The 27,013-nt window shown below is 40.9% G+C and overlaps 1 protein-coding gene across 2 annotated transcripts in view; it reads left to right on the forward strand.

Moving 5' to 3' along the window:
• The first annotated feature begins 11,588 nt into the window (after positions 1-11,588).
• Positions 11,589-27,013, forward strand: part of EIF4B (eukaryotic translation initiation factor 4B) — a 30,017-nt gene continuing 14,592 nt past the window's right edge. For both annotated transcript variants that reach the window (XM_015084613.3, XM_015084614.3), the window contains exons 1-5: positions 11,589-11,744; positions 20,128-20,265; positions 21,311-21,519; positions 24,726-24,842; positions 26,955-27,009. In XM_015084613.3, the coding sequence (XP_014940099.2) occupies positions 11,732-11,744; positions 20,128-20,265; positions 21,311-21,519; positions 24,726-24,842; positions 26,955-27,009 (532 nt within the window). In that variant the 5' untranslated portion in view covers positions 11,589-11,731. The remainder of the gene's footprint in view (positions 11,745-20,127; positions 20,266-21,310; positions 21,520-24,725; positions 24,843-26,954; positions 27,010-27,013) is intronic.

Consider the following 27,013-nt stretch of genomic DNA (forward strand, 5'->3'; position numbering starts at 1 on the left):
TTGGAAAGAGATGGGATGTGTGTTAGAGTTCTCCAGAGGAAACAGAACCAATAGAAGAGAGAGAGAAAGAGAGAGAGAGAGAGAGATTCTTTTAGAAATTGGCTCACATGATGACGGACACTGAGAAGTCCCATGATTTGCCATGTGCATGCTAGAGAACCAGGAAAGCTAGTGGTATAATTCAGTTGAGCCCAAAGGCTGAGAAGCACAGATGTCTGAATTCAGGAGTAGATGAATAACTTAGTATAAGCAGAGAGAGCAAATCTGTCCTTCCAGCTGCATTTGTGGTCTATCCAAGCCCTCAGTGGATTGAATGATGCCCACCAGCATCAGTGAAGGTGATCTCTATTCACCCTATCAATCTAAATGCTAATCTCTTCCAGAGATACCTTCACACAAGCACCCAGAAGGAGAACTTTACCAGCTCTCTGGGCATCCCTTATCCCAGTCAAGTGGACAGAATGAACCACCACAGAGCCCAGGAAGGTGTAGGCGTGTAGGAAGATTGCTTCAGACACCATGTGCTGGGTGGACAGGGGTAAACTGGGTGGAGATGAAGTGGAGATAATCCAGAATGGGAAGGAGAATCATAACTAGAGCAGAGGTAGTGAGAATAGATTGGAAGGGAAGGATGAGCTAGGTGGGCAACGACCCCTACCACCCTCTCCCTTGCTCACCCAGTTCCAGCCACAGTGGTTTCCTTTTTGGACCCCAAACACTGCCATACATGCCTTCACCTGAGGGTCTTGGGCTTTGCAGTGCTCTTCCTCGATATCTGTCATCTCAGTTCCTCGTTTCCTTCATCTCTATTCCAGTCCCCACCACTGCCAAACACAAAATAACACCCTTCCCCCTCCATGGAGCCCCCTAGCTTTTTTACCTGGCTTTGTTTGCCTCCATGGTACATATCACTACCTGAACTAACATATATTTATTCGCTGTCCGTCCATTCCCAATAGGATGTAACCTCCGTGAGGGCACAGATTTTCTTTAAGTTCACCATTGTATCCCCATTGCCCAGAACAAGGCACACAGTGTAAATACTAAATGAATATTTGGGTTGGTTCTGGGTGAGGAGGTTAATATGATACCAAGGGTTTAGACTGCGACTTGGAAGACAGTAGCACCGCTAACAGAGATAGGGAAGCTGGGATAGAAACATGAGTATGTTCAACTTGGAACAGTTTGAACTTAAGCTAAGAGATAACTGAAAACTCAGGACTAGTCAGAGCAAACCCACAGGGCTGAGGAAGGCAGAATCCAAATTTCCAAAGAGTAAAAAAAAAAAGAAAAGAAAAGAAAAGAAAAGAAAAGAAAAAACTGACAAAAAAAAAGTTTAATGGCAAAGAAGTGTCCAGTACAAGGGGAACAATGTGAGGCCACAAAATAGGAAAGTAAATCACTAGGTTAGAAATAATAAACGATTAGGTCGAATATGAAATATGTCAGAAAAAGGAGATGGGGTCAAGACCACGAGAAAGAACCATTAGGCCTTTTTACAAGGCTGCATTTGGGGGGTGCTGGCTATAGAGGGCCAGATGGGACAGATCATTTAAAGTACACATAGGAGCTGCCCTCCAGAATTTAGGCCAAGGTGAGAAACCCAAAATTGGAGGCATCTATTGAGCCCATTGGGAACTGTGATACAAAGATATGGACTTTGCCCCATCTGAACAGGAGTGACAACAGAAGCTTTGGGAACTGGTGAGTCACTAGAAAGAAAATGTAGAGCACAAGTTGCAACGTGCCCTGGGAGCTACATTGGCCCCCAGATGGGTTTTATGTGGGCTTCACAGGGTTTTAATTTTCCAAATTAAGTCCACTTTTAAATGTTGAAATTTCTTTTTTTTAATATAATTTATTGTCAAATTGGCTTACATACAACGCCCAGTGCTCATTTAAACGTTGGAATTTTCACCCAAAAATCCTTACTTCTGGTATATCTCGTAAAAACTGCAAGGCACTAGGGGTGCCTGGGTGGCTCAGTCGGTTGGGCGTCCGACTTCGGCTCAGGTCAGGATCTCACGGTTTGTGAGTTCGGGCCTCACATCGGGCTCTGTGCTGACGACTCAGAGCCTGGAGCCTGCTTCGGATTCTGTGTCTCCCCCTCTCTCTGCCCCTCCCCTGCTCATGCTCAGTTTCTCTCTATCTCTCAGTAATGAATAAACGTTAAAAAAAAATTTTTTTTTAACAAAAAACTGGAAGATCTCGCTGACGTCAGGCCCCCATTTCACTTGTTAGTAGATGCCTGGGCTGAAGTGTGATTGCTGCCTATAAAGGCAGTATGTAGGGTAGCCTAGGCTACAGTACCAAAATAGAAGGGCCTCAACAGAATGAAGATTTGTTTCTTGTTCAAGCAAAGTCCAGGGTGAATTGGGCAACTCTCCAAGGTGGCTTTCCTCCTAGCAATGACTCAGGGTCCAGGCTGCGGACACCTGATGGCTCTCTTTTACCTTGCATTCTTCACGATCAGCAGGGAACAAGAGCTGTTGAGATCAGGCTACTCAGTAGCTTTTACGTGCTTCCCATCTGATGTGACGTATATTACTTCCACTGACAGTCCATCTGCCTGATCTAGTCACATGCACCCCGGCAGGGGGCTGAGAAATGGGGAGCTCACGGGTATTGGGTAAGCAGTAAATGTCTCTGCCACAGGGATCATGTGCTTTGCATGTAATGCCTACATGCAAACGTAGTGCCTATATTAACCATTTCTTTATTATTTAAATAAGGCAGGCTGCCTTAAATCATTCACTTCATCTTCCTGATTCCTGGAGGCATTTGCATTTGTAGCTTTTGCTGCAGAAAAGAGAGGAGGGCTTGGGAGAGAACCTTGTGGAATGCAATGAGGGAGTAGCTTCCCACAAAACCTGACATTGGCAGGTGTCTTCCTGCCTTTCCTCTCCTCCCCAAGGTAGCTGCTATAGACAGAAACTGGAGAGTGACCCGGCCATATTTTCCCCACTCTCCTGGGCACACCACTCTGGGATTGCCTGCTTCTTCCCCAAAGGTGAAGATTCTAAATGTTCTTGTGCTACAACCTTTTGCAGACATCAGATTCCTCATGGTCGAGAAGACTCTTCTATATTCGGTCCACTTCTCCCCGCATTGTGTTTCTTCTATCTACCCTTGTTCTGCAGAGCTGACGAGGAACAGAGCTGCAATGAGAATCTGCCTTACTATGCTCCGGACAGTACCAATCCCAGTGCAAAATGTTTTTCAGGAAGACTCAGTTTATGTGTTGTCCCTTGAAAGTGCTTGTTTTATACATCTTATTTTTCCCCTGTGTTTTTCAAAATTATTACCATCATCTGTTCCTCCTTTTCTGCCTTCTTTTGGATTAAATATTGTTTTAGAATTTCACATTGACTCATTTATTGTATTTTTAGCTATACTTCTTTGCATCATTTTTAATTCTTGCTCTAAGGCTTAGAATATATACCCTTAACCTTTCATAGCCTACTTAGAGTTAATATTGTATCTCCCCAGTTGGAAGAACCATCATCTTTTATGCTATAGTTGTAATACACACATTACATCTAAAGACATAAATCCCACAAGGTTCTAATATTTGCTTTCAATGGTCAAAAGTATTTTAAAGAAATTAAGAGGGGAAAACAGCCTTTTATAGTCACACAGCAAGTTCCTATTTTTGATACCCTCTATTCTTTCCTGAAGATGTGAATTTCCCTCTGGTATCATTTCCCCTCAGCTTGAAGAACTTCCCTTGGCTTTCATTGTAATGTAGGTCTACCCACAATGAACTCTTAGTTTTCTCACATCTGAAAATGTATGCATTTGGCCTTCATTTTTTAATTTTTTTTTTTAATTTTAGAGAGAGTGCACAAGCAGGTGAAAGGAACAGAGAGAGAGAGAAAGAAAGAGAGAAAGAGAGGAAGAGAGAGAGAGAGAGAGAGAGAGAGGGGGAGAGAGAGAGAGACCCAAACAGGCTCCACGCTCAATATGGAGCCCAACGTGGGGCTCAATCTCATGACCCTGGAATCATGAGTCAGATGCTCAACCCACTAAGCCACCCAAGCGCCTCTGGCCTTTGTTTTTTAAACAGCTTTGAGACATTACATACCGAACAATTCACCCATTTGAAGAATTCAATTCAGGAAACGCAGTGGAGTTTAAAGTTCATAGTGGACCAAGCATCATACAATCACTTTTAGAACATTTCTGTCCCGCCCAGAGAAACGCCATACCTTTCAGCAGGCGTCCTCCCAGCCCTCTCATTCCCCACCCTGCCCCGCCCCCACTAACCAACCACTTTCTGTCCGTATAGATTTACCTACTCTGATCGCTTCACAGAAAGGAAAGCACGCAATAAATATGTTGTGTTTTGTGACTGGCTTCTTTCACTTAGAATAATGCTTCATCCGTGTTGGGTAGCGCGTATCAGCACAGTCTTTTTTAGTGTCAGATGATATTTTCTCTGGATACAGAATTTGAGAGTGACCCATTTTCTTCATTTGGCACTTTAAAAATCTTGTTTATCTTCTGGCCTCCATCGTTTATAAGGAGCCCATGCCCATTCAAATTGTTCTCCTGTAGGGGCACCTGGGTGGCTCAGTCGGTTGAGCGTTCGGCTCGGGTCATGATCTCATGGCTTGTGAGTTTGAGCCCCACGTCGGTCTCTGTGCTGACAGCTCAGAGCTTGGTGCCTGCTTTGGATTCTGCATCCCTCCCTCACTCTACCCCTTTCTCACTCGCTCACTCTCTCTCAAGGATAAATAAAACATTAAAAAACAAGTTTTTTTCAATTGTTCCCCTGTATCTGATGGGTTACTTTATTCTGAATGTTTTCAAGACTTTCTTGTTATCATTGGCTTTCATCATTTCAACTATGTAATAAGCCAATGCAGTTTTCTTCGTATTTATGCTGTTCAGGGTTTGCCGAGCTTCTTGAATCTTAACCAAATGTGGAAAGTTTCTTCAAGTATTCCTCTGCCCCATCTTTCTCTCCTCTTCTGTTGAGATTTCAGTAGTATATCTTTTTATATTGTCTACAGGTTCCCTGAGGATCCGTTCACTTTTTTCCCCATCTTTTTTCCCTTCCCTTCACAGATGTAATCATTTCTATTGATCTACCTTCAAGTATAGAGACTCTTTCCTATTATCTGTATTCTGCTCTTAATCCCTTCTCATGAAATTTATTTCAGATACTGTATTTTTCAATTCTAACATTTCCATTTGGTTATTTTTTTAAATGTTTATTTATTTATTTAGAGAGAGAGAGAGAGAGAGAGAGAGAGCAGCAAAGGGGCAGAGAAAATCCCAAGCAGGCTCTGCACCCTCAGCACGGAGCCCAACACGGGGCTTGATCCCACAAACTGTGAGATCATGACCTGAGGTCAAAATCAAGAGCCAGATGCTTAACCAACTGAGTCACCCAGGTGCCCCTCCATTTGATTCCTTTTATATTTTATATTTCTCTGCTGAAATTTCCTACCTTTTCATTCATTACAAGCATATCTTATTTTATCTCAATGAGCACAGTTATAACAGCTGCATTAAAGTCCCCCTCTGATCATTTCAACATCTGGGTCATTTTCAGATTGGCCCTTGTAATCTTACCCCTTGGGAATGGGTCACACTTTCCATGTCCTTTATGTGCTGAATAATTTTGATTGTATCCTGCACATTGTAAATGACATGTTATAGGACTCTAGATTCTGTTTTACCTCTCTGTGGTAGGCAGAATAACGGCCCCTCAAAGACATCGACATCTGAACCCCCAGAACCTGTGAATGTGCTGTCACGTGGCAAAGGAGAAGTAAAGCTGCAGATGAAATTAAGGTTGCTAATTGGATGACCTTAAAATAGGAGGATTATAGTGGATTATCCAAGCGGACCCAATGTATCACAGGGGTCCTTAAAACGGAAAGAAGGAGGCAGTGCCTGGCTGGTTCAGTTGGTAAAGCATGCAACTCTTGATCTTGGGGTTGTGAGTGCGAGCTCCACGTTGGGTATAGAGAATTACTCTTTTTTCAAAAGTAAAAGAGGGAGACATAAGGTAAGTCATAATAGAGTGATCAATATAAGAAGGATTCAACCTGGTGTTTCTGGCTTTGAAAATGGAAGAGGGGGACCAGGAGTCAAGGCATTATACAGATTTTCCTGGAGAGCTTCCAGAAGGAAGGCAGTCCTGCCAACAGGGTGATTTTAGCCCAATGAAGCTCATTTCAGACTTCTGACCCAGAACCACAACAGAATAAATCCGTGTTGTCTGAAGCCACTAAGTTAGCGGTAATTTCTTAGAGCAGGAACAAGAAACAGATGTATCTTCCAAAGATGTTAATGTTTTATTTAAGCAAGCAATGAAATTGGTTAGACGCAAACTGCAAACTCTCTCTCACTTGAAATAGATAAGCAGCTTAGATCTTAGTTCAGTTCTCTCTCTCTTTTTTTTCCTTTCCTCAGCTGAACTGTTTACAGCCTGCTTTATGTATTCATGGTACAAGGACCAGCCAGAGACTTGGACAGAATCAACACCAGAACTCTGCTCTCTTCTTTATAAGATTCCTCCTCACTTTGTGACAGCAGAGACTGTCCTGGGCAATGCCTTCCTCATGGCAGAAATGTGGCAGGTTTCTTCAGTACCCTGGTCCACACCAGGCTGTAATATCCCCTGTTGGTACCTTTTTCCAAGTTTCAGCTCTCCTCCAAAATGTTTGCCTTTATTCCACAGCTTTCAGATAGTTGTGGGTTTTCTAAATTTTTGTCCAGAGTTTACTTTTATCTATGAGAGAGTTGATCCTCTGCCATTTACCATGCCAGAAACAGAACCCCTGTACAATGTTGATATATATTTAAAGCTAACCTGGGGCGCCTGGGTGGCTCAGTCGGTTAAGTGTCCGACTTCGGCTCAGGTCGTGATCTCGCAGTTCGTGGGTTTGAGCCCCGCATCAGGCTCTGTGCTGATAGCCTGGAGCCTGCTTCGGATTCTGTGTCTCCTTCTCTCTCTGTTCCTCCCCTGCTCACACTCTGTCTCTCTCTCAAAAATAAAGATTTAAAAAATAACTTAAAGCGAACCTGACACAGTCAACACTCAGTGATAAAAACTTTTATTTTGGAGAAATACATATCTTTAAAGCACTGATATATTTTGCTTAGATTGTGAGGACATAAAGCGGCAAACAATGATAATTTGATTATTTCAGCTACCCAAGCTTAACAAAACAGAAGTAACTGGTATATGAACCATATTCCATTATTAATGGATTGGCTTAGTCCTGGTTATCTGAGGAATGTTTTTGCCAGCTTCCCTAGGAGAAAGATCATAATATCCACAATCAGCATCACAGATTCATAAAATGACAAAATTAAAAAAAAAATCTTTGAAACCATCTAATTTAATGCCTTTGTTTTACAGATTAAAAAACTAAGGCTTGGAGAAGACAAAGGGAATGCTTTAACTAAAGCTTATTAGTGTAACTGAGATTTTAAAAAGGTCAAGCTTCTATATATAATTATTTATAAATATATATTAGAAAAAGGGTAGTTTTCCAAAAAAAAAAAAAAGTAGACCATTTCAATGACAATTCGAAGGACAATCATAAGAACCTCAAATACTAAATTAAGCCAATTAGTTTAGTGAATTCAGACTCCAGAAAACAAATATAAACTTACATGCATTTGCTTGTTTGTTTTATTTTTAACTTAGTTTCCAAACATTTCTCAGTTTTGACTAGTCAGTCTAAAGGGAGAAATCTTTTTTGCTTTTTTCCTGTGGAAGAAGCCACTGCTTTTAAGGGCTATGTTTTCCAGTTCAATGAACAATAAATATATCCAGGCATGTAAGTGCATATATGCATTATGAGAACTTCTTGAAATCTCCTGAATGAATGTAAATTTCTTGAAAAATCTGACTTTAGCACCAGCAAATACATATTGAGCACCAAGAGTGTTCCAGAGGGGCGCCTGGGTGGCTCAGTCGGTTAAGCGTCTGATTTCAACTCAGGTCATGATCTTGCTGTCTGTGAGTTCGAGCCCCGCGTCAGGCTCTGTGCTGACAGCTCAGAGCCTGGAGCCTGTTTCAGATTCTGTGTCTCCCTCTCTTGCTGACCCTCCCCCGTTCATGCTCTGTCTCTCTCTGTCTCAAAAAAAAACGTTATAAAAATTTTTTTTAATTAAAAAAAATAAAATTGTTAAGGTATGTTTAAAAAAAAAAAAGTGTTCCAGATGCTAATGCATGAAAATCGCAAAGATAATCAAAATGGATGCAACCTGGAGGAGTTGATAGACCAGGAGAGAAGGCAGTTCAAGAAGGAAGGTGACAAGTGTCAAAAGGAAGGTGCAGACAGTCCTGGTGGGGTTCTGAGAAAGGCTCAGGAAAGGCTTCCTAGAAAAGGTGACATTTGAAGAGCCCTTAAAGGATAGATTTTATTGGTGACCCATTTGGTAGTGAAAGAGGAAAGAGTATTCCAGGCAGAGAGAAGAGCAAAAAGACTCAACATTAGGAAAGCACTGGGTATCCACGACTGGAACATGACCTTAGACAAAGAAGGATAATAGGAAGTAAGTATGAACCAGGAATTTGTGACTGGAGTATATACAACCTTGCATGTCTGCCTCGGCTATAGAGTCATGGAAGGTAGTCAGCAGGGGAATGTTTTCAGACCAATGCTTTAGGAAAATAAATCTGGTAGCTACTTATCACATGGACTGAGGCAGGAACGTCTATAGTCAAGAAGACCCATTAAGAACTAATGTAGTGGTCAGGGTGAGAAATGACAAGGGAAACAACAGGAATGTGGAAAAGAGGATACGAACACGAGACGCTGCAAATGTCAGGACTTGGCATTTTTGATATCAAAAAAAGTGATTTTTGGTAATGAATTTCTGACCCACAGAAACTGAGACAGTAAATGTTTATCATTTTATGCCAGTAAGTTTCAGAGTAATTCATTGTAGAGCAATGGATAATTAACAGTTTATTCCTTCTGGATGTCTTCAGAGCAAATGATACCAAGTGGTTGCCATAGACTTATTTTTTTTAACAGTTTTATTTTTTAAGAAGTCCTTGGGAAACTGGAAAGAACGTGGACCTGAGAGACAGCTCTGGGTTTGTAGCTCTGCCACTTGTTGGCTGTGTGTACTTGGGTTAGGTACACATTGTTTCTGAGCTTCAGAGTCATTATCTAAAAGCAGGATTAAGGGGCACCCGGGTGGCTCAATCAGGTAAGTATCTGACTCTTGGTTTAGGCTCAGGTCATGATCTCCCGTTCGTGGGTTCGAGCCCCATGTCGGGCTCTGTGCTGATGGTGTGGAGCCTGCTTGGGATTCTCTCTCTGCTCCTTCCCCCGCCAAAATAAATAAGTAAACTTAAAAAAATTAAAACAGGGTTAATATTTACCTTAAAGGGCCACCGTGAGGACTAAATAAGCTAGCCTGCTAACTGCTTGATATAACCCTAGGATATATTAGGTGCTTGGTAACAAAAAGTCTCTCCCTACCCCCCATGTCCCAACCTCATCTAGCTTTTCTAGGAACTTTCCGAAATCTACAACCCCCAATAGCCAAAGCATTTTTCCATAATTCCTGAATATCATTCCCTTTTAGTGATCCGAACCAGAAGAAATACAAAATCTCAGGCTTACCCCAGTCCTACTGAACTGGAATCTGACTTTTAACAAATTCCCCAGATGATATGTGTAAATTCATCAAAACGTGAGAAGTACTGGACTAGTACATATCTCAAACTTAATATGGGCAAAACAGAGCCCACGCACCTCTCCAAACCTGCTCCACCACAGGCTTTGCCACCTAAGTAAATGGTATCATCCGGGTGTTCATGCCAAATACATGAAGTCAGATTTGACAGTTCCTTCTCCTGTGCTCTTCACATCTAATCAATCCTCAAATCTAATTCCAAAATATATCTGCATCTGTCTCTTTCCATCCCCACACTCGCATCTAAGGCACCAACTTCTGTCACCAGGATTACAGCAACCAGGTCAACTTATCCAGTAGGTACAGCAGGCACAGTGCCTGGGCTCTACTGTACTTTTAGGGGCCCTCAAACACATTTTATTGTAAAATTATAATAAAAAATAAATGTTTAGCTCAAAAAATGTTTCAACGTATAATATTAGTATACTGGTCATTACCCCAACAGTCATAAAATGTAATTTTATCAATAATTCTGATAAGTTCTTACATATACACTCATGTAACTACCACCTACAGCAAGACACTAAGTAATCCTTTTCAAAATTTCATTTCAAGTCATAACATTCCTTTGCATACAGTCTTTCCATGCTTTCCCAACCCACCTGGAATAAGATCCAAACTCCTAAACCTCGTTTACAAAGGCTCACATGATTCAACCCCTAACACTGTCTCAACCTTCACCTTGTACCACTCTTCTCCTGCCCCTCTCATACCCCAGCCTTTAAATTCCTCAGCTTGCCAAGATGGCCGTGCCCTGGAGCTTATGACCTAGCTGTGCATCCTCTACCTTCTCCTAAAGCTCTTCCTAAAGACATACACAGGGCTGGCTATTTGTAATCCAGATGTTTAAATGTCAATTCCCCAGAGGCCTTTCCTGACCAGGCAATATAAAGGTGTACCCAGGAGTGCCTGAACGGCTCAGTTGGTTGAGCATCTGACTCCCACTCAGGTCATGATCTCACAGGTCAAGTTCAAGCCCCACATTGGGCTCATTGCTGTCGGCACAGAGCCTGCTTCAGATCCTCTGTCTGCCTCTCTGCTCCTCTCGTGCTCATGCTCTATCAAAAATAAACATTAAAAAATAACAATAAAGTTTTAAAAATTCAGTTGCACCCAATCATCTTTTAATAAAATCACCTTAATTATCTGCAGGGTGTTTATCATTTATAACATTTATTCACTGCTTATTGTCTGTCTTTCCCTCAGTGGACCATTCATTACATCCTTTGGAGCTGTGCTTTCTGTTCTATCAAAAAATGCCAATAAACAGTGCCTGACAGAAGGTAGTCGCTCAATGATAATTCTCGTTGAATAAAATACTAATACAGCATATAAATAATATGTAATAAAACGTAGCATTAACTAGAGAAAGCACGGATACCACTTGGCTGTGAAATCATAGCGCCTGGATTTGACTAAACCTAGCCCATAAAATGAAAGACTAAATGAGGTAAAAGTTCGTGGTAATTAAATGTTCGATATTTGTTATTCTTATTTCTTCTAAACATGCCCAATTAAAACCATCCTTATGCAAGATATTGGACTTGTTTTGCTTTACCAGAAAGTTACTTTTTTTAAAGCTCAGTAAATTAACCACATATGTCTTCACACGTGGAAAATAAAAAGAAAACAAACTTAGAATCTCCCCTTTCACAAAGTCAATTGTGGCACTCCCATTCCGGGTTCCAGCCCGCCTCCATTCGGTCCCAGACAACTGGGGCCCGAGGGCCCCGCCCCTTCCGCTTACCCGCCTGGCAGGAAGTCGGCCGATCGGGAAACCCGCCCCTTCGCGCGCAGTGCTACGTAAAGCGAGAGGGATTTCGCGACAGCCCAGGCCCCCCCGCTTTGGCCACATGTCGCGAAGGTCTTCCCGTCGGACGTCGCACCACCTCCTCGCGCTGCTTTACGAACCTAGAGCAGCACCGCCCCGCCTCCTGTCTCCCTCCTCACTTCCCCGCCCCCTCCCAGTTTCGCGTCTCCCAGCCCGACGCTCCCGCTATAATCACGTGATTGCCTCATCCGGGTCCTTTGCGTTCTCTCTCCCTCTCCCAACATGGCGGCCTCAGGTGAGTGAGCGGCCGAGCGCGGCCAAGGACCAGGCTCATTAGCTACTCTCTGAGCCTGATCTACTGATTCCCTGGAGTCGGGGAGCGGGCGGCACCGCTTTCCTTCGGACTCTGGGGCTGCGGCAGGCTGGCGGCTTGGCCATGTTAGGTTATCGCCTCGGGATGTTTGGGGGGAGGGGAACGTGTCCTTCCCCTCCCCCCCTCACACTCTTTTCACCCCGTCAGCGCGAGGTTGGAGCGGGGAGTCATGGCTTGAGTTGGAGTGATGAGGCGCAGAAAGATCTGTGGGAGGCCTGAGGCCTTCTCATAGACGTGAAGCACTGTGTCCGCGTGGAGGAAGGAAGGAGGCGGTTGGCGCGCGGACGGGTGCACACTAGACTACGTCTCCGAGGCGCGAGGCCGTAGCGGACGGGAGTGGGGGCAGGGGAATAAAGAGGGGGGGCAGTTAGAACACGAGCGCGAGTCGGTGGAGGGGCGGGGGAAGGCGACGACGCGCGTGCGCGGTGAGAGAGGAGGGTAGCGGCGACCGGCGCGCCTTAAAAGCACGCGCGAGAGTCCAGATGGGAAGGTTTTACGTGCATGTGTTGCCTTCCCTTATGTCCTTCCACTCTCTGCTGTTCCCTTTTTAGAGTGTGGCCCGGCCCATGTATTCTTCTAAGGGTAAATCTGTAAGGCTTGGAGGTTGAAGCCGCTGGAGTTAGGTGGGGGTGGGGAACCCAGTGTGGCGCGCCCACGTGTTGGAGGAGAAAAAGCAAGGATGGAGACCTATATTTCCTCTAGGGTTTTTTTCTTAGTACGTATTTACTGACCGCAAACTATAAGCTAGGCATAGTTCTAGCTTGAGGATGGATAAAATGGTGAACAAGGTTAGATCCCTTGACAGCTTCCATTTTGGTTTATTTGGATAGCTCCGACGGTAGAGTTCAGCTTTATTTATTTGTTTTAAAGATAACTGCACAACTCCTGGGGAGTAGTTTTAAAATAATAACTAGTGGATAGAATAGGTTTCCTTTTTGGACGAGTTTGGAGTAAGGAATACCAGTGTCCTTCAAGTTCGCTTGCTTTTCTCATTGGCATTGGGGGGTGTGGAGCATTTTCAGCATTCATTTTAGTTTGGGGGATAATACGGTTTCTTTCCCCCGCATGATCATATATTGTATGAAACATTGCTCGAACTCCTGCTATCTCTGGACACTCCTTTCTCACCAAGAATTTCTTCTCTATTAACCTAGGCTAAGAATTATGTGTGTTTTTGGAATATGTTGAGGGAATTGAAGTGCATTTGAACATAACGCCTTTTATTGATGTAGCACTTGACAGTTGACCAGGCATTTTTGTGTTGTGTTGTCTCATTTGATCCTCTGAGATAATGTAGGCAGATGGTGGTGTCTCCCAGCTGAGAGAAATGAAATTATTTGTTCAAGGTCACATGGCTGCAGGTAGCAGAGCAAGGTTGAAATCTTTGAGACTCCTGACTCTTATCTGGCTGTCAACTTGGAAGTAACAAGGTTGGCTTCTATGTCATCACATTTTGGGGATCTACCCAAAAACTTCATCTAAATTAGAGTACTTACTTGGCCTGAATTTGCCATCTTGGCAGCTGTCATAATTTAGTGAAAAGCTTATATTCCCTTTCACCATAACTTGTAGCACTTTTAGAGTTGGAAGACATATTAGCAATCTGTGACCTTCATTTTACAGAATTGAGTGAAATCTGGACTGGTTAAAGGAATTTGCTTAGTGATGTCCCCTTCTCCTGTTCTTCCACATTTACTCTACCCCCTTTGAAGCCCTCATCTCCTGTCTTTAATTTGGTTCCGTAAATCTTTTTAGCTTTGTAGTATGCGTAAAGGGACACTATACTAGTATCTGAGAGAACAAGGTTACATCTGACAGTCTGCCCTTGAGGAATTTGGGATTTGTCAAATTTCTTTTCCAACTTTGAAACTTTTCCTGTCATTGATTTTGTTGAGTGGCCAGTGTTCCCAGATATGGCTGTGTTAATGAGACTATTCTTGGGGGGGGCACCTGGGTGTCTCATTTGGTTGAAGCATCCAACTTCGCTTTAGGTCATGATCTCACAGCTCCTGGGTTCCAGCCCCACATCGGACTCTGCCGACAGCTCAGAGCCTAGAGCCTGCCTCAGGTTCTGTGTCTCCCTCTCTTTCTGCCCTTCCCCAGCTCACGCTTTGTCTCTCTCTCAAAAGTAAATAAAAGTTCACAGTCCTCTTGTAAATGAGACGGAAAAATTCTTCACAGCAATACCAGTGTCCACTTGAACCATTATTGATTTTCAAGAACTGAAAGTGCCCAGGAGCAGGTTACTGAAATGCTGACAGGGAATCAAATGTGTTTGATATAGGTTAACATTTTTTGAGACAAATGCTTTCAAGTTGGAAATCGTGCTTGTATGCACAGAACACCTTTAATTTACCTAACTTAAAAATTCCATGTGTGTCATCTTGTTTATTTTCACGGGGAGAGGATGGTGTCCCAATAGTTTTTTCATACAGTGCTGGTCCTTATAGTTCAAAATAATTTCATTATATGCTGTTCACATACAGGTTTCCCTTGCTACCCAAAAGTAAGGTAGAGCATTTTGTGTTTTGTTTTAGTTTTATTTTTATTTGAGAGAGAGTTGGGAGGGAAAGGGGCAGAGGGAAGAGAATCCCAAGGAGACTCCATGCTCAGTGCAGAGCCCAACACAGGGCTCGATCCTATGACTCTGGGATCTTGACCTGAGCTGAAATCAAGAGCCAGATACCCCCAAAGTAGAGCATTTTGTAAGTTGAAGTAAAATAAAGCAAAGAAGCAATTACCATTAGTTTTTAATGATTTTTTTTTTTTTTTAGCATTCCCGAACCCAAAAAATAATCTCAAGGTTTACTGATACCTTAGGACATGTCTTGCTAACAAAATAAAGCACAGATGATCACAGACACAGTTCAAAGCTATGGTGGCTTGATGCTGAGTATAGTTCTGAGGGAACAAGCTTGGATGTGCCACTCTCAGTTGGAAGTGTGCTCTGCCTCTATAATGGCTCACTGGAAAACAAATCCTGAAAGCTATTTTCGCTTTTTTTTTTTTTTTTTTGTAAACAGGTTTAGGTTTTTGTTTTTTAAGTTGTTTTTTTTTTAATGTTGAGAGAGTGTGCACGCACAACACGGGGAGGGGCAGAGAGGGCGGGGCCACAGAATCTAAAGCAGGTTCCAGGCTCTTGAGTTGTCAGCACAGAGCCCAAAGCAAGGCTGGGTCTCAAACTCACAAAACGCGAGATCGTATCCCGAGCACTCAACCAACTGAGCCACCCAGGTGCCCCTTTGCTTTTTGGGTTTGTTTGTTTTGTTTTTGTAAGAGCAAAAATCCTCTTTGGATTTCTTTTGGTTAGGGAAAACAGGTAACAGTCTAAATCATAAAGGCAAAGTGACATAATGCAAACTTTTGAAAAGTGAGGGCTACCTGTATTACCTATCTTCAGATCCCATCCTCTACCATATATTTGTTATTCTGGGAGTAGGATACCCAGATTCAGAAGGCCAAGATTAAAACTCATAAAAATTCAAGGACAAAAACAGGAAGTAGTGTCAAAGTAATACATAGTGTTTCTTTCTAACTAATGTCATTTTAAAATATATATATATATACATATAAATACATGTATATATATGTATACATATATAAAGCTTGAAACAGCTTTAAGGTATAACTCACATACCATATGTGTGGCTTGATAGACTACTCTGCCACTTTGTATTAGTCTCAGAACATCCTAGAATGCATTCACTTTTCATGATGGAGAAAGAATTGATGAGTATTATTTTTAAAAAACAAGTGCATGTTTCTAATTATGTGTAAGTACACTTAAAAGTGCACACACCAAAGTCAATTTGAATTTTTATAGCTCTTCACTTACAGAAAGGTTCTAAGTTCTTTGTGTAGTGGTTAGCATGATGCGTATTGGGTGCTTGCTTTATATATTTTATGTAAATGACCAAATTGAGTGTGGAAAAGTAAGGGGAAGATGATAGGGCATTTTGCTAGGATTGTGTCCATGTGAAGCAAGTTGAGTCATGTAACAGAACTGGTGGTTGAGGTGGTGAAGCTTATGAGTTCTGACTTGGTTTTTATTCTCTACTATGCTCAGCTATAGTGCAGTAAAGGTGAGGCTGCTTAACGTCATGATATTGCATTGTATGAAACCTCTTGTCATGGGTGGGCTCTAAACAGCAGTGGAATTAGTCTAGTTCTAGGCACTCTGGTTTAGGTGTTCTGATTGCATTTGTACAGTATTGTTTCTTTAAGGAAACATTTGTTAGTCACTAATTCATTTTTAATTTTGGAGGGTTTGGCAAGACTCACTATCCAGAAAGAAATGCCTTGCCTATTAGAAGTCATTTCTCCCACCGTCTGTTTCTTGGTATTTACAACTATTCTGAACATTTCATATAAATTAAGTCATATAATACAGGGACTTCTGTTACTAACTTCTTTCATTTAGCATATTTCCAGCATCCATCCATATTGGTGGATGTATGGGTACTCATTCCTTTCTGTTGCAAAATCTATTGTATGGACATCTACATTTTATTTATCCATTCATTGTTTGATACGAGTTTGGGTTATTTACAGGTTTTGCCTATTATGAATAATGCTGCTGTGATCTTGTACAGGTTTTTATGACACTTTCTGATTTCTTAGTCTGTAGCTACTAACATTCAGAATTGATAACCCTATAAAATAAGTGGGACTTAGTCTGGCAAGATCTAAAATTAAGAAACTTAAGTTTTAACAGAGCCTTATCTGAACATTAAGAGCTTTCTGAATTCTCCTTCCTAAATAAGAAATAAGAGTTAAAGATGCAGAAGTAGGACTGCATTGTATAACAAATAAGCTTTATTGCTTATAGTGCTTTAAGGTGTCCTCTTTTGAAATAAAGATGTAGCAGCTAGTCAGTAATTTTGTCACTTCAGTATCTGTGAGTTGGTATTTTTAGTAAAAGAATGGAGTGATAGCAGGAAGACATTCTGAGAAAACTAAAGGAATCCTGTTTGTTTGGGTTTTTTTTTAATGTTTTTATTTATTTTTGAGACAGAGACAGCATGAGCAGGGGAGGAGCAGAGAGAGAGGGAGACACAGAATCCGAAGCAGACTCCAGGCTCTGAGCGGTCAGTACAGAGCGTGACGCAGGACTCGAACTCACGGATCATGAGATCATGACCTGAGCCGAAGTCGGACGCCCAACTGACTGAGCCACCCAGGCGCCCCAAGGGATCCTGTTTTTTATATGGGGCTAACATTCCCTTTAGTTTGTCCTTTTATTTATTGATGTACAACCCACTTAAACCAGTGGTTCTCAATCAGGAAACAATTTTGTCTCACCCACGCAGGGGTAATTTGACAGTGTCTGAAGGCATTTTTGGTTGTCACAGCAGGGTGGGGGTTTTGGTACTGGCATCTGATGAGTAGAGGCTGGAGATGCTGTTAAACATCCTATAGTACACAGAACAGCCCCACCCCAAAGAATCACCTAGCCTAGAATGTCAATGGTGTAGAACTTGAGAAACTCTAAGAGTTAAGTTGATCAGTTGTATTATTTTTTTTATTAAGCAGGCTCCCCATCTAGTGCGGTGCTTGAACTCACAACCCTGAGATCAAGACCTGATCCAAAATCAGAAGTCGGAGGCTTGACCGACTAAGGCACCCAGGCATCCCTAGTTGTATTTATTTATTATAAGAAACCCTGTTTATCAAAGAAACAAATGTTTGGTTTCTTGTTTAAGGACTTGTAGACTTAAACATTTTTGAAAATGCTTTCTTCTAAGCTCTTTTATTCAATCTATATGAGTATATAAAGTACCTAGTGTTTGTTCGGTAAATTGTAGTAGTAATTAAGTCAGCAGGCAGAGGATTTAATAACATTTTTGAGATGTGTGTTTTTCTCCCTTAATCCATGTAGGTTTGGCCTTAAATAATTGGGACACTTAATTGTCTATTACTTGAGGTGGTTGGTTTAACTTTTTAACCCAATTCACATCAGATTTAAAGGAAATTAAGAGTTGGACCAGTTCAATCATGTGGCAAGGGATTGATAAACCTGGAACATTAAACAATGCTTTACTTACACAGAGAATGCTGTTGAAATCCTAAACATGTCATGGGCCCAGGTATTGGATGAGCAAAGGGCATGGAGGATTTAGATAACATCGTTTCTCAGTTAGTGGAATAAAATAGTGGAACAAACATTGGCACCCACTTTAGTTGACTGATTTTACTTCTTAAGGGCCAGTTAATTCCTTTAAATCTGTTTATATTTTGACTAAGTCAGTGCTGCTACTAGATTTAAAGAAAGATGAATTACAGATCTTGTGAAAGAATTTTAGCCTGTCTTTAAATGAAGACCGTCCATAATCTGGTGATTTCTCAACCAGAATTTTTTGGAGGGGACAGCAAAAGAACCCAAGGGAAAGAGAGATATGTGATTTAAAAAGACATTCTGAAATAAACAGTGCTTTAATTATTTTTAGTTGTGATGTTTATTTTGAAATTTCCAGTAACATTAAAGCAGAGTATGAGATGTGTTGGTCAAGAGTCACGGGTTTAAAAAAAAAAAGTCAAGGGGTAAAGTTGAGAAACTACGATCTAGAAAGTTGGTATAAGCCAAAATCAGACCAAAGAACAGGCTAATTCCAGATTTCTGCTGTTTTTGGTATTAGATATACATACAGAACAAAGGGGACAGAGATGCTTTAACCAAATTATTTTTATGTTGAACTTTACTTCATTGTATGGACTGACCATCAGTTCTATTTTTATTTCCCAGTGACCAGTCAGATTAATAATTTGGTATTAGCTGATAATACTAGGTTAAACCCCATGAGGGTAACAAGGATCTCTAGCTAGCATCATATTAGTCCCCAACACTGTTTTGAATTACAGGATATGGAAAAGACAAAAATAAGCATTCCACCTCAGAGGTATGCTTTCTGTCTTGTTCAAATTTGCTTGTTAAAATTTTTCCTAGGCCTTTTGCATAAAGCTAGGGGCAATATCAATGCTATAGGACCCTTCTTAGTGCGTCCAGAGGCTGTTCATAACATTCATAGCAAACGGGTCATCTTTATTTCCTGAAAGTTGGATTTTAAAGAAAGGTGCTGGGTGAGAGCAACCTTCAGTTAAACAAATGGTTGCATCATGTTACAAATTTTTAGTCTTCTTGGACTGAAAATTAGATGAGAATTGGAACATGGAGGAGGAACTCATGATTATAAAAACCATGAAACTGATCTTTGTTACAACAAAAGCTGCTTGCTTTTTTCGTATGTAGGGGCTACTCTCAGGAGCCAGTCTTAGAACTTTATTTAGTCCTTTTGGCTCTTCTGCATTAGCTGTTGATAGATGCCATCTCAGAAGAGGTTCTGAGAACTAGATAGAGAGCCAAGGTTAGTCCACTAAATAGAACCATTTGGAAATTACTAAAGATTTCATAAACACAGAACATTCAAATGTGTTGGGTCTTAGGGGCTTCTTATGTTTTACCTTTAGTGCCCTATCTCATCTTCAATGTGGTGTTAGGGTAAAGAAGGAGAGAATTTTTTTTCCTAGAGGGCAGGGAGATCCAATTTTGTATAGTCTTAATCATAGCCCCCCCCCACCGCCCCCGCCCCATTACACACACGCACACACAATAGAACTACTAACAGGCTTCTTAGAGGCTGGGGCTCCTGTGGGAAGAGCCCTAGATTTGGTATCCAAAACCCTGGGTTTAATTCTAGCTCTGCTATCTAATATCTCTGTAACTGTAGGATAGTCATGTAACCTCTCTGAGACTTAGTTTTCTTTTTTGTAAATTGATAGCAATGATTCCTACTTTGTGTGGTTATTTTACAAGTATCAAACAATCCTCATAAATACCATTCAGAATATGTTATTAGGGGTAGGAGTTTTGTTTTAGTTCTTTGTATACCAGAAGCTACAAATGTAGTTACCTGTCTTAAACCCAAGTAGTTACTAAATTAAAATTTTCAAATGATACACGAGTGAATATAGTAGAAAATAAAAGGTTGCCCCCATCCCAGTCTTAATGTTGAAAATCTTTTGTTGTTGTTTTGTTTATTTTTGAGAGAGACAGTGCAAGCAGGGGAGGGGCAGAGAGAGAGAGGAAGACCCAGAACCCAAAGCAGGCTCCAGGCTCTGAGCTGTCAACACAGAGCTCTATGTAGGGCTCGAACTCACGAACTGCAAGATCATGACCTGAACCAAAGTACGATGTCTAACCGACTGAGCCACCCAAGGCGCCCCTATGTTGCTTTCTTTTCACAGCGCATTGTACAACTCTTTTAAATACCCAAGTAATGGTAAATAATCTTTTGCTTTTTTAAAACAGCAAAAAAGAAGAATAAGAAGGGGAAAACTATCTCCCTAACAGACTTTCTGGCTGAGGATGGAGGGACTGGGGGAGGAAGTACTTATGTCCCCAAACCAGTCAGTTGGGCTGATGAAACAGACGACCTGGAAGGAGATGGTAATTTTTTTAGTTTCCATCATGCTTGAAATTTTCATTCTCTTCTGAGACAAAACTCATTCCATAATAATGGTTCACACATGTAATCTGAAAGGAATTTAATCGTTTTGTAGAACCTTAGGTCTAAGTTTGTGTATTTCATAGAATTTTAGGTTTAGGCGATAAGAGTTCATGATGAGGGACTGAAATTGTGATTCAGGAGAACTTAGTACTAGTTCTCCCTCTTGTTAACATACTTTTCTCAAGGCTTTTAATCCTCATTTTCATTGGAAAAGTTAGGGACTAGATTACTAAAATTGTGTGATATCCTGTTATTATAGCATAATCTATAAGCTGTTTATACCCAGAGTTAAGGAATAATTTGTTCTAGGAACTATTTTTATGAAGGCATGGGTAAACAAAAATGGTCTGAGGAATAGGATGGAATTGAGTTGTTTTTTGTAAAGAGGGGGATCAACCATAAGGAAAACACTTTGTCCACCCAAAAAGTTAGGAATAATGAGAGTTGTCAATAATGTTTAAATACATTTGGAATGAGAGGGACCTTGGTTTGAGTCCTACCTATACTAGGATTACCATCTACTACTCTGCCATCTTTGTAATCTTGGGTACATTACTAAATCTGAAATCTGAGTTTCCTTTTCTGTAGAATGGGAACAACCTCACAGGGTTGTTATAAAGATAAGATGGGATATAATGAATATAAAATACCTGCATACAGTAATATTCCATAAATACTTGATACTTTTCTTTGCTGTATAAGGAATAAGAGTTACTATGATTCTGTTCATAAAAAGCCTGGGTCTTTAAAGGTCTCTAGAAACCAAGAGACAGTGAATACTGAGTTTTTTGCATTGCTAATCTGATCCTGACATTTCAGAAGCATTTTCTCTGTGTAAAATGCATTTATTTAAGTGCCTTTTTATCTGTTTTTTTCCTGGTGTGGCTTATTTAATAGTGGGTACTTAGCATGGATCTTTTTATTCTCCAGCAGCAGTGAGGGGAGTTTGCTCTGATTTCTTAAACATCCACTTTTCTATCCTAGTTTCAACCACTTGGCACAGTAATGATGATGACGTGTATAGGGCACCTCCAATTGACCGTTCCATCCTGCCCACTGCTCCACGGGCTGCTCGGGAACCCAATATCGACCGGAGCCGTCTGCCAAAATCGCCACCCTATACTGCTTTTCTAGGGAACCTGCCCTATGATGTGACAGAAGATTCCATTAAGGAATTCTTTAGAGGATTAAATGTAAGTGTAAAGATTTACAGCAATTAACTCAATATGGAGAGTAGCAAATTGGCAGTGACCAAGTCTGAATTTCTAAGCTGAGAAAGATTCTGAGGTTGTGTCTAGACTTGGAAGAAATGGGTATGTAATTGACTAAGTGGTGTTTAGACCCTTTGGCTGAAAATATTCTCATCCCACACCAATCATAATCTCAGTCTTATATCTTATTGATACAGAAAGAATCTCTCAGGAACCTATACCTCTTCTCATTAAGAATCTTAAAAGTGATGGGGGGTGGGTATTGAGGAGGGCACCTTTTGGGATGAGCACTGGGTGTTGTATGGAAACCAATTTGACAATAAACTTCATATATTGGAAAAAAAAAAATCTTAAAAGTGATATACCCAGAGGCACCTGGCTGGCTTAGGAGCGTGGGACTCTTCATCTTCAGGTTGTGAGTTCAAGCTCCACATTGGGCACATACATTACTTTTTTAAAAAATGATATATTCAGTTGTTTTGAAAGGTGGAAAGCTCCTCTGAACTCAGTCATTCTTCAGGCTTCTATCAAAATCCTTTTTTTAAGATTTTATTTTTAAGTAATTTTTCCACCCATCATGGGGCTCAAACTCACAACCCCAGGATCAAGAGTCACATGCTCTACTGACTGAGCTAGCCAGGTACCCCTCAAAATCACTTTTCAATGTTTGATATGAATACTTGCAGCTAAGAAGGTGTGTAATTTTTATTTTTGTAAGTTTTAGTGCTTTTTTAACGTTTTTTAACTATTTTTGAGAGAGACAGAGACAGCGTGAGCGGGGAAGGGGCAGAGAGAGAGGAAGACCCAATCCTAAGCAGGCTCCAGACTCTGAGCTGTCAGCACAGAGCCTGATGTGGGGCTTGAACCCACAAACCACGAGATCATGACCTGAGCCGAAGTTGGAGATGTGTAATTTATATTAATGATAGTGTGCTAAAATTATTAAGGGTTCTGTGAGCTTGGTGCCACATATAGTGGAATTCACGGTGATTATAGGCCATCTTAAAAAGCTTAAGAGAGGATGTTTGGAATGCTGATCTAGAAGATTTCAAAAAGATGGAAAAGTGAGTATAGAGGTGCTCAGGAGAAGTCCTTTTTCCAAACTTGGATTTAAAAATACTTAAGACTGGGGCACCTGGATGGCTTAGTCAGTTAAATGTCCAACTTGGATTTCGGCTCAGGTCATGATCTCGCGGTTCATGAGTTCCAGCCCCACATCGGGCTCCATGCTAACAGTGCACAGCCTGCTTGTGATTCTCTCCCTCTGTCTCTCTCGGCACCTCCCCCACTCGCTCGCTCTCAAAGTAAACTTTAAAAAAATAAAATAGGGGCGCCTGGGTGGCGCAGTCGGTTAAGCGTCCGACTTCAGCCAGGTCGCAATCTCGCGGTCCGTGAGTTCGAGCCCCGCGTCGGGCTCTGGGCTGATGGCTCAGAGCCTGGAGCCTGTTTCCGATTCTGTGTCTCCCTCTCTCTCTGCCCCTCCCCCGTTCATGCTCTGTCTCTCTGTCCCAAAAATAAATAAACGTTGAAAAAAAATTAAAAAAAAAAAAAATAAAATACTTAGGACTTGGGGTACTTAGCTGGCTCAGTCAGAGCATGCGACTCTTGATCTCAGGATTGTGAGTTTGACACCCCATGTGGAGGGTAGGTTTTACCTTTGTTTGTTTGTTTGTTTGTTTTAAGGTGCATTTCCTTTAAAGATCTACTCTCTGCATGGGGCATCTGTGTGGCTCAGTCTGTTAAGCATCCAATTCTTGATTTTGGCTGAGGTCATGATCTCATAGTTTGTGGGTTCAGGCCCCACATTGGGTTCTGTGCTGGGAGCGTGAAGCCTGCTTGGGATTCTGTCTCTCCCTCTCTCTCTGCCCCTCCCCTGCTTGTACAAGCTCACTTGCTTGCTCTTTCTCTCAAAATAAATAAACTTTAAAAAAAAAAAAAAGATCTATCCTCTTCTTACTTTGTTTTTTGACTCCCTTCCTAGATCCTCTTCTCTGCAGTGGGCCACCAACTTCAATGGGTACTTTTTCTGATGTGATTTTTTTTTTAAGAGTTTATTTTTAAGTAATCTCTACATCCAGTGTGGGGCTTGAACTCACAACCCTGAGATCAAGAGTTGTACACTCTACGAATTGAACCATCCAAGCACCCCACAATGTGATTATTTTTTTATTGCCCCTACAAATCATCTTCTCTGTACAAATACGTAGTACAGCTAGAAGGCTGACCTGTTTTTGATTTTACTTTCTTGGCCTCTTCTGTAGAATGCTGAATAATAACCTCTGACCCATTCAAGCTTTTCACTGAATGCTTTAGAACTGGTCTGGAGTTACTTCTCCCTTTCATATTTTGTTCTGTATTCAGGAGTTGAGTTAAACTAGAATTTAAAGAGACTATAACAAAATGTGTATCTCAGGAGCCAGGGTAAAGTATCAGATCAGTGATGCAGAAGAATAACTTGAATATATGCGAAATACTAAAGAAAAAAGTTAAAGGGTGAGAAAATATGTGGAAGCCATCAAAAAGATGGTCAGAAGATAGAGGTGTTTGAAAATGGTTCTAAAATTGGAAATGAAGAGTACGTACCCTGTTGTAAATAATAAAAAAATTTGTGCCAGGTAAAATTCTATGAAACTTTAAAATGAGGAATTCTGCAAACCTACAATTAGAAAACACAAGGTAACCTCAAAATAAAACCAGATCAATGTAAATTCTTCTTGTATTTCAAGAGTAAAAATTCAGTAGTTTGCCATCTCAGAATTCAATAGAGGGAGTAAGGCTGGTGGGAGTTTATAATCCAATGTTTGATTCGGCCAAGGATGGTTAGTATACGAAGACCGTAACATTTCTCAGATAATTAAGTCTTTAAAAAATAGACCACCTAGAAAACAACTAAAAATTAGACCTGTAGAATGAGACAGAAGTCAGGGATACAGGGACTACTCTGAACTCATGTTAATTTTTTTTTTTTTTTTAAGGGTTAATTTCGTACTGTTCTAATTGAAAAGGTCTGATGGCATATAGCGAAGTCTCTCTCCTATCCCTTTGCACCAGTTTTCCTCCTGGAAACCACCAGGTTCTTCTTTGTGAATTCTTCAGAGAAATTCATTGCATATGCAGTGATTGGGAGGGTGGGGGGAACAAATGAACGAGAACATTTAATTGGGAAATCTGTTTCTTTACTCCTTCAGATCAGTGCAGTGCGTTTACCACGTGAACCCAGCAATCCAGAGAGGTTGAAAGGTTTTGGTTACGCTGAGTTTGAGGACCTGGATTCTTTGCTCAGTGCCCTGAGCCTCAACGAAGAGGTAAAATAAATAAGGTGGGGAGTTTGAGGGTGGGAGCTAACCAGTCTTACACTTACCAATATATTTTTGGTCGGGTCACTGGCTGTTTCAAAGATTGTCATAGTATCTATGACAGAAAAGCACCGTGTGACACTTAACATTCAACATCTAGCAAGTCATACTTCACTTGAGCAAACTCCGTAGGCCCCAATCATTCAGGGAGGTACTTAGGTGGAAAATTATAGAAGAAACCCACCACACCAACTCTTTTGTTGTTGTTGGTTTAATGTTTATTTATTTTGAGAGAGAGACAAAGCACCAGCAGGGGAGGGGCAGAGAGAGAGGGAGACACAGAATCCAAAGTAGGCTCCAGGCTCTGAGCTGTCAGCACAGAGCCAGACTCCATGCAGGGCTGGAACTAAAGAGCAGTGAGATCATGCATGACCTGAGGGAAAGTCAGACACTCAACCAACTGAGCCACCCAGGCATCTCCACCACACCAGGTCTAATAGAAGCTCTCATTTGTTGATTCAGAGCTTTGTCTCCGCTCCCATGGCTTTGCTTTTTCAATATAATCTGACCAGATCAAGGCAGATAGAAAAAATCATGTATATCAGTTTAGTGTTAAAAGGCATTATCTGGTTTTCAGGGAAGTTAATGTTTTTTTTATGGTTGTAAAGAGTTTGGAAACATTTCTCAGTGGAATGTCATTTGTAATACATGTTCCTAGAAGTCTCTTAAAGGAAAATGACAGTGAACACTCAGTTCTGCTTTTTAACATTGCCCATAGATGTTTTTCTATCCAGATATGCCAGCAGTGTAGTAGAGGAGATTTAGCTGTTAATACATGAGGGGGGTGTGGGGATTAAATCTAATTATAATTACAGTCATTTGAGTGATGGGTGCCATGTAGTGATTCTTAAGCTAGCACAAGCAGGATATTAAAGCATTCGGTTACCTGTTAGTAACAGAAGTTTCTAGTCTAGGACCTGCTTTTTTTTTTTTCCTCCTCTTTTTTACTTCTAGTGACTAGAAATCAAATTATATCTGGGAAGGAAAGGGGCTCTTTTTTCCATTTTAATGCCAGAAACCCCTCACTTCTTGAGAAGGTAGTTTGTCAAAGTGCAGATTTGGGCCATTTGTGCCATAATTCTATGGTCCAAACCTGCCACTTGGCACAATTGAAATCAACACCTCTCAAAATATTTTACCTGTGTCATAATTGAGTTACAGCCATGAAAATCTGAAGTAAATGTCAAATAGGAATAATAATCTAGGTATATAAGTTAAATATATATAAAGCTTAGTTCCAAAGTTTTTCTTTTCAGATCATTTTTAGGTTTTATTAACATTACTCCTTTTTAACTGTTCTATCTGGATAAGGGAAAGAATACCGTACAGTTATCTGAAGTTTGTTGAATTCTCTATTATGTAAAATGCTGTCATGGTCCAGACTTAGGGGTTTCTTTGTTTCTAGAGATTTAGTCATAGTAGTGTTTAATATAATTCTGGGTGTTTGTAACTAAAATTCACTGTTATCCTTCTTCAACTGTAGATTCTACTGGGAAATGAGGAAAAATCAGCAGTAGAATTTATTGGGTTCAAAGTGTATAAATAAATAATGATGTGGGAAAGGGAAGTCAGAGGGTATCCTGGAGGAACTGATTTATCCAAAGGTAATATTGAGTGAAAGAACTTGAGATAATAGAGACAATGCTTTATGTACTGTTGCTGGTGCATATTAGGGGCTCTATAAATGTCTGAATGAATAATTGCTCTGGACTCAAATATGCCTTTTATTTAGTTAGTTGCCTGGGAATTATTTCTTGATAAATTGCCTTTGATAGTTAAAAGGCTCATTTTATAAAGTATATATATCTTTATAAAAATGGCTAATTGATGTGGCATTGATACAAGCCCAACTTAAATCTGTTAATTCTAAGGGATTATTTCAGTTTTCAAGTCTTTGTAAAGGATTCTTTAGCCAACAAATTGGAATGTTGGCTAGATTACAGTGTTTTTCCTTTATCTTCCTTCCCCCAGTGCTTCTGCTATGCCCAGACGTTCAAGGTCACTCATGGGATTTGTGCATAATGGGGCAAAAGGTTGGTTAATGTGGTCCTATCCTCTCAGTCTCTAGGTAACAGGAGAATTCGAGTGGACGTTGCTGATCAAGCACAAGATAAAGGTAA

The sequence above is a fragment of the Acinonyx jubatus genome, chromosome B4, assembly GCF_027475565.1.
Source record: "Acinonyx jubatus isolate Ajub_Pintada_27869175 chromosome B4, VMU_Ajub_asm_v1.0, whole genome shotgun sequence".
Lineage (NCBI taxonomy): Eukaryota > Metazoa > Chordata > Mammalia > Carnivora > Felidae > Acinonyx > Acinonyx jubatus.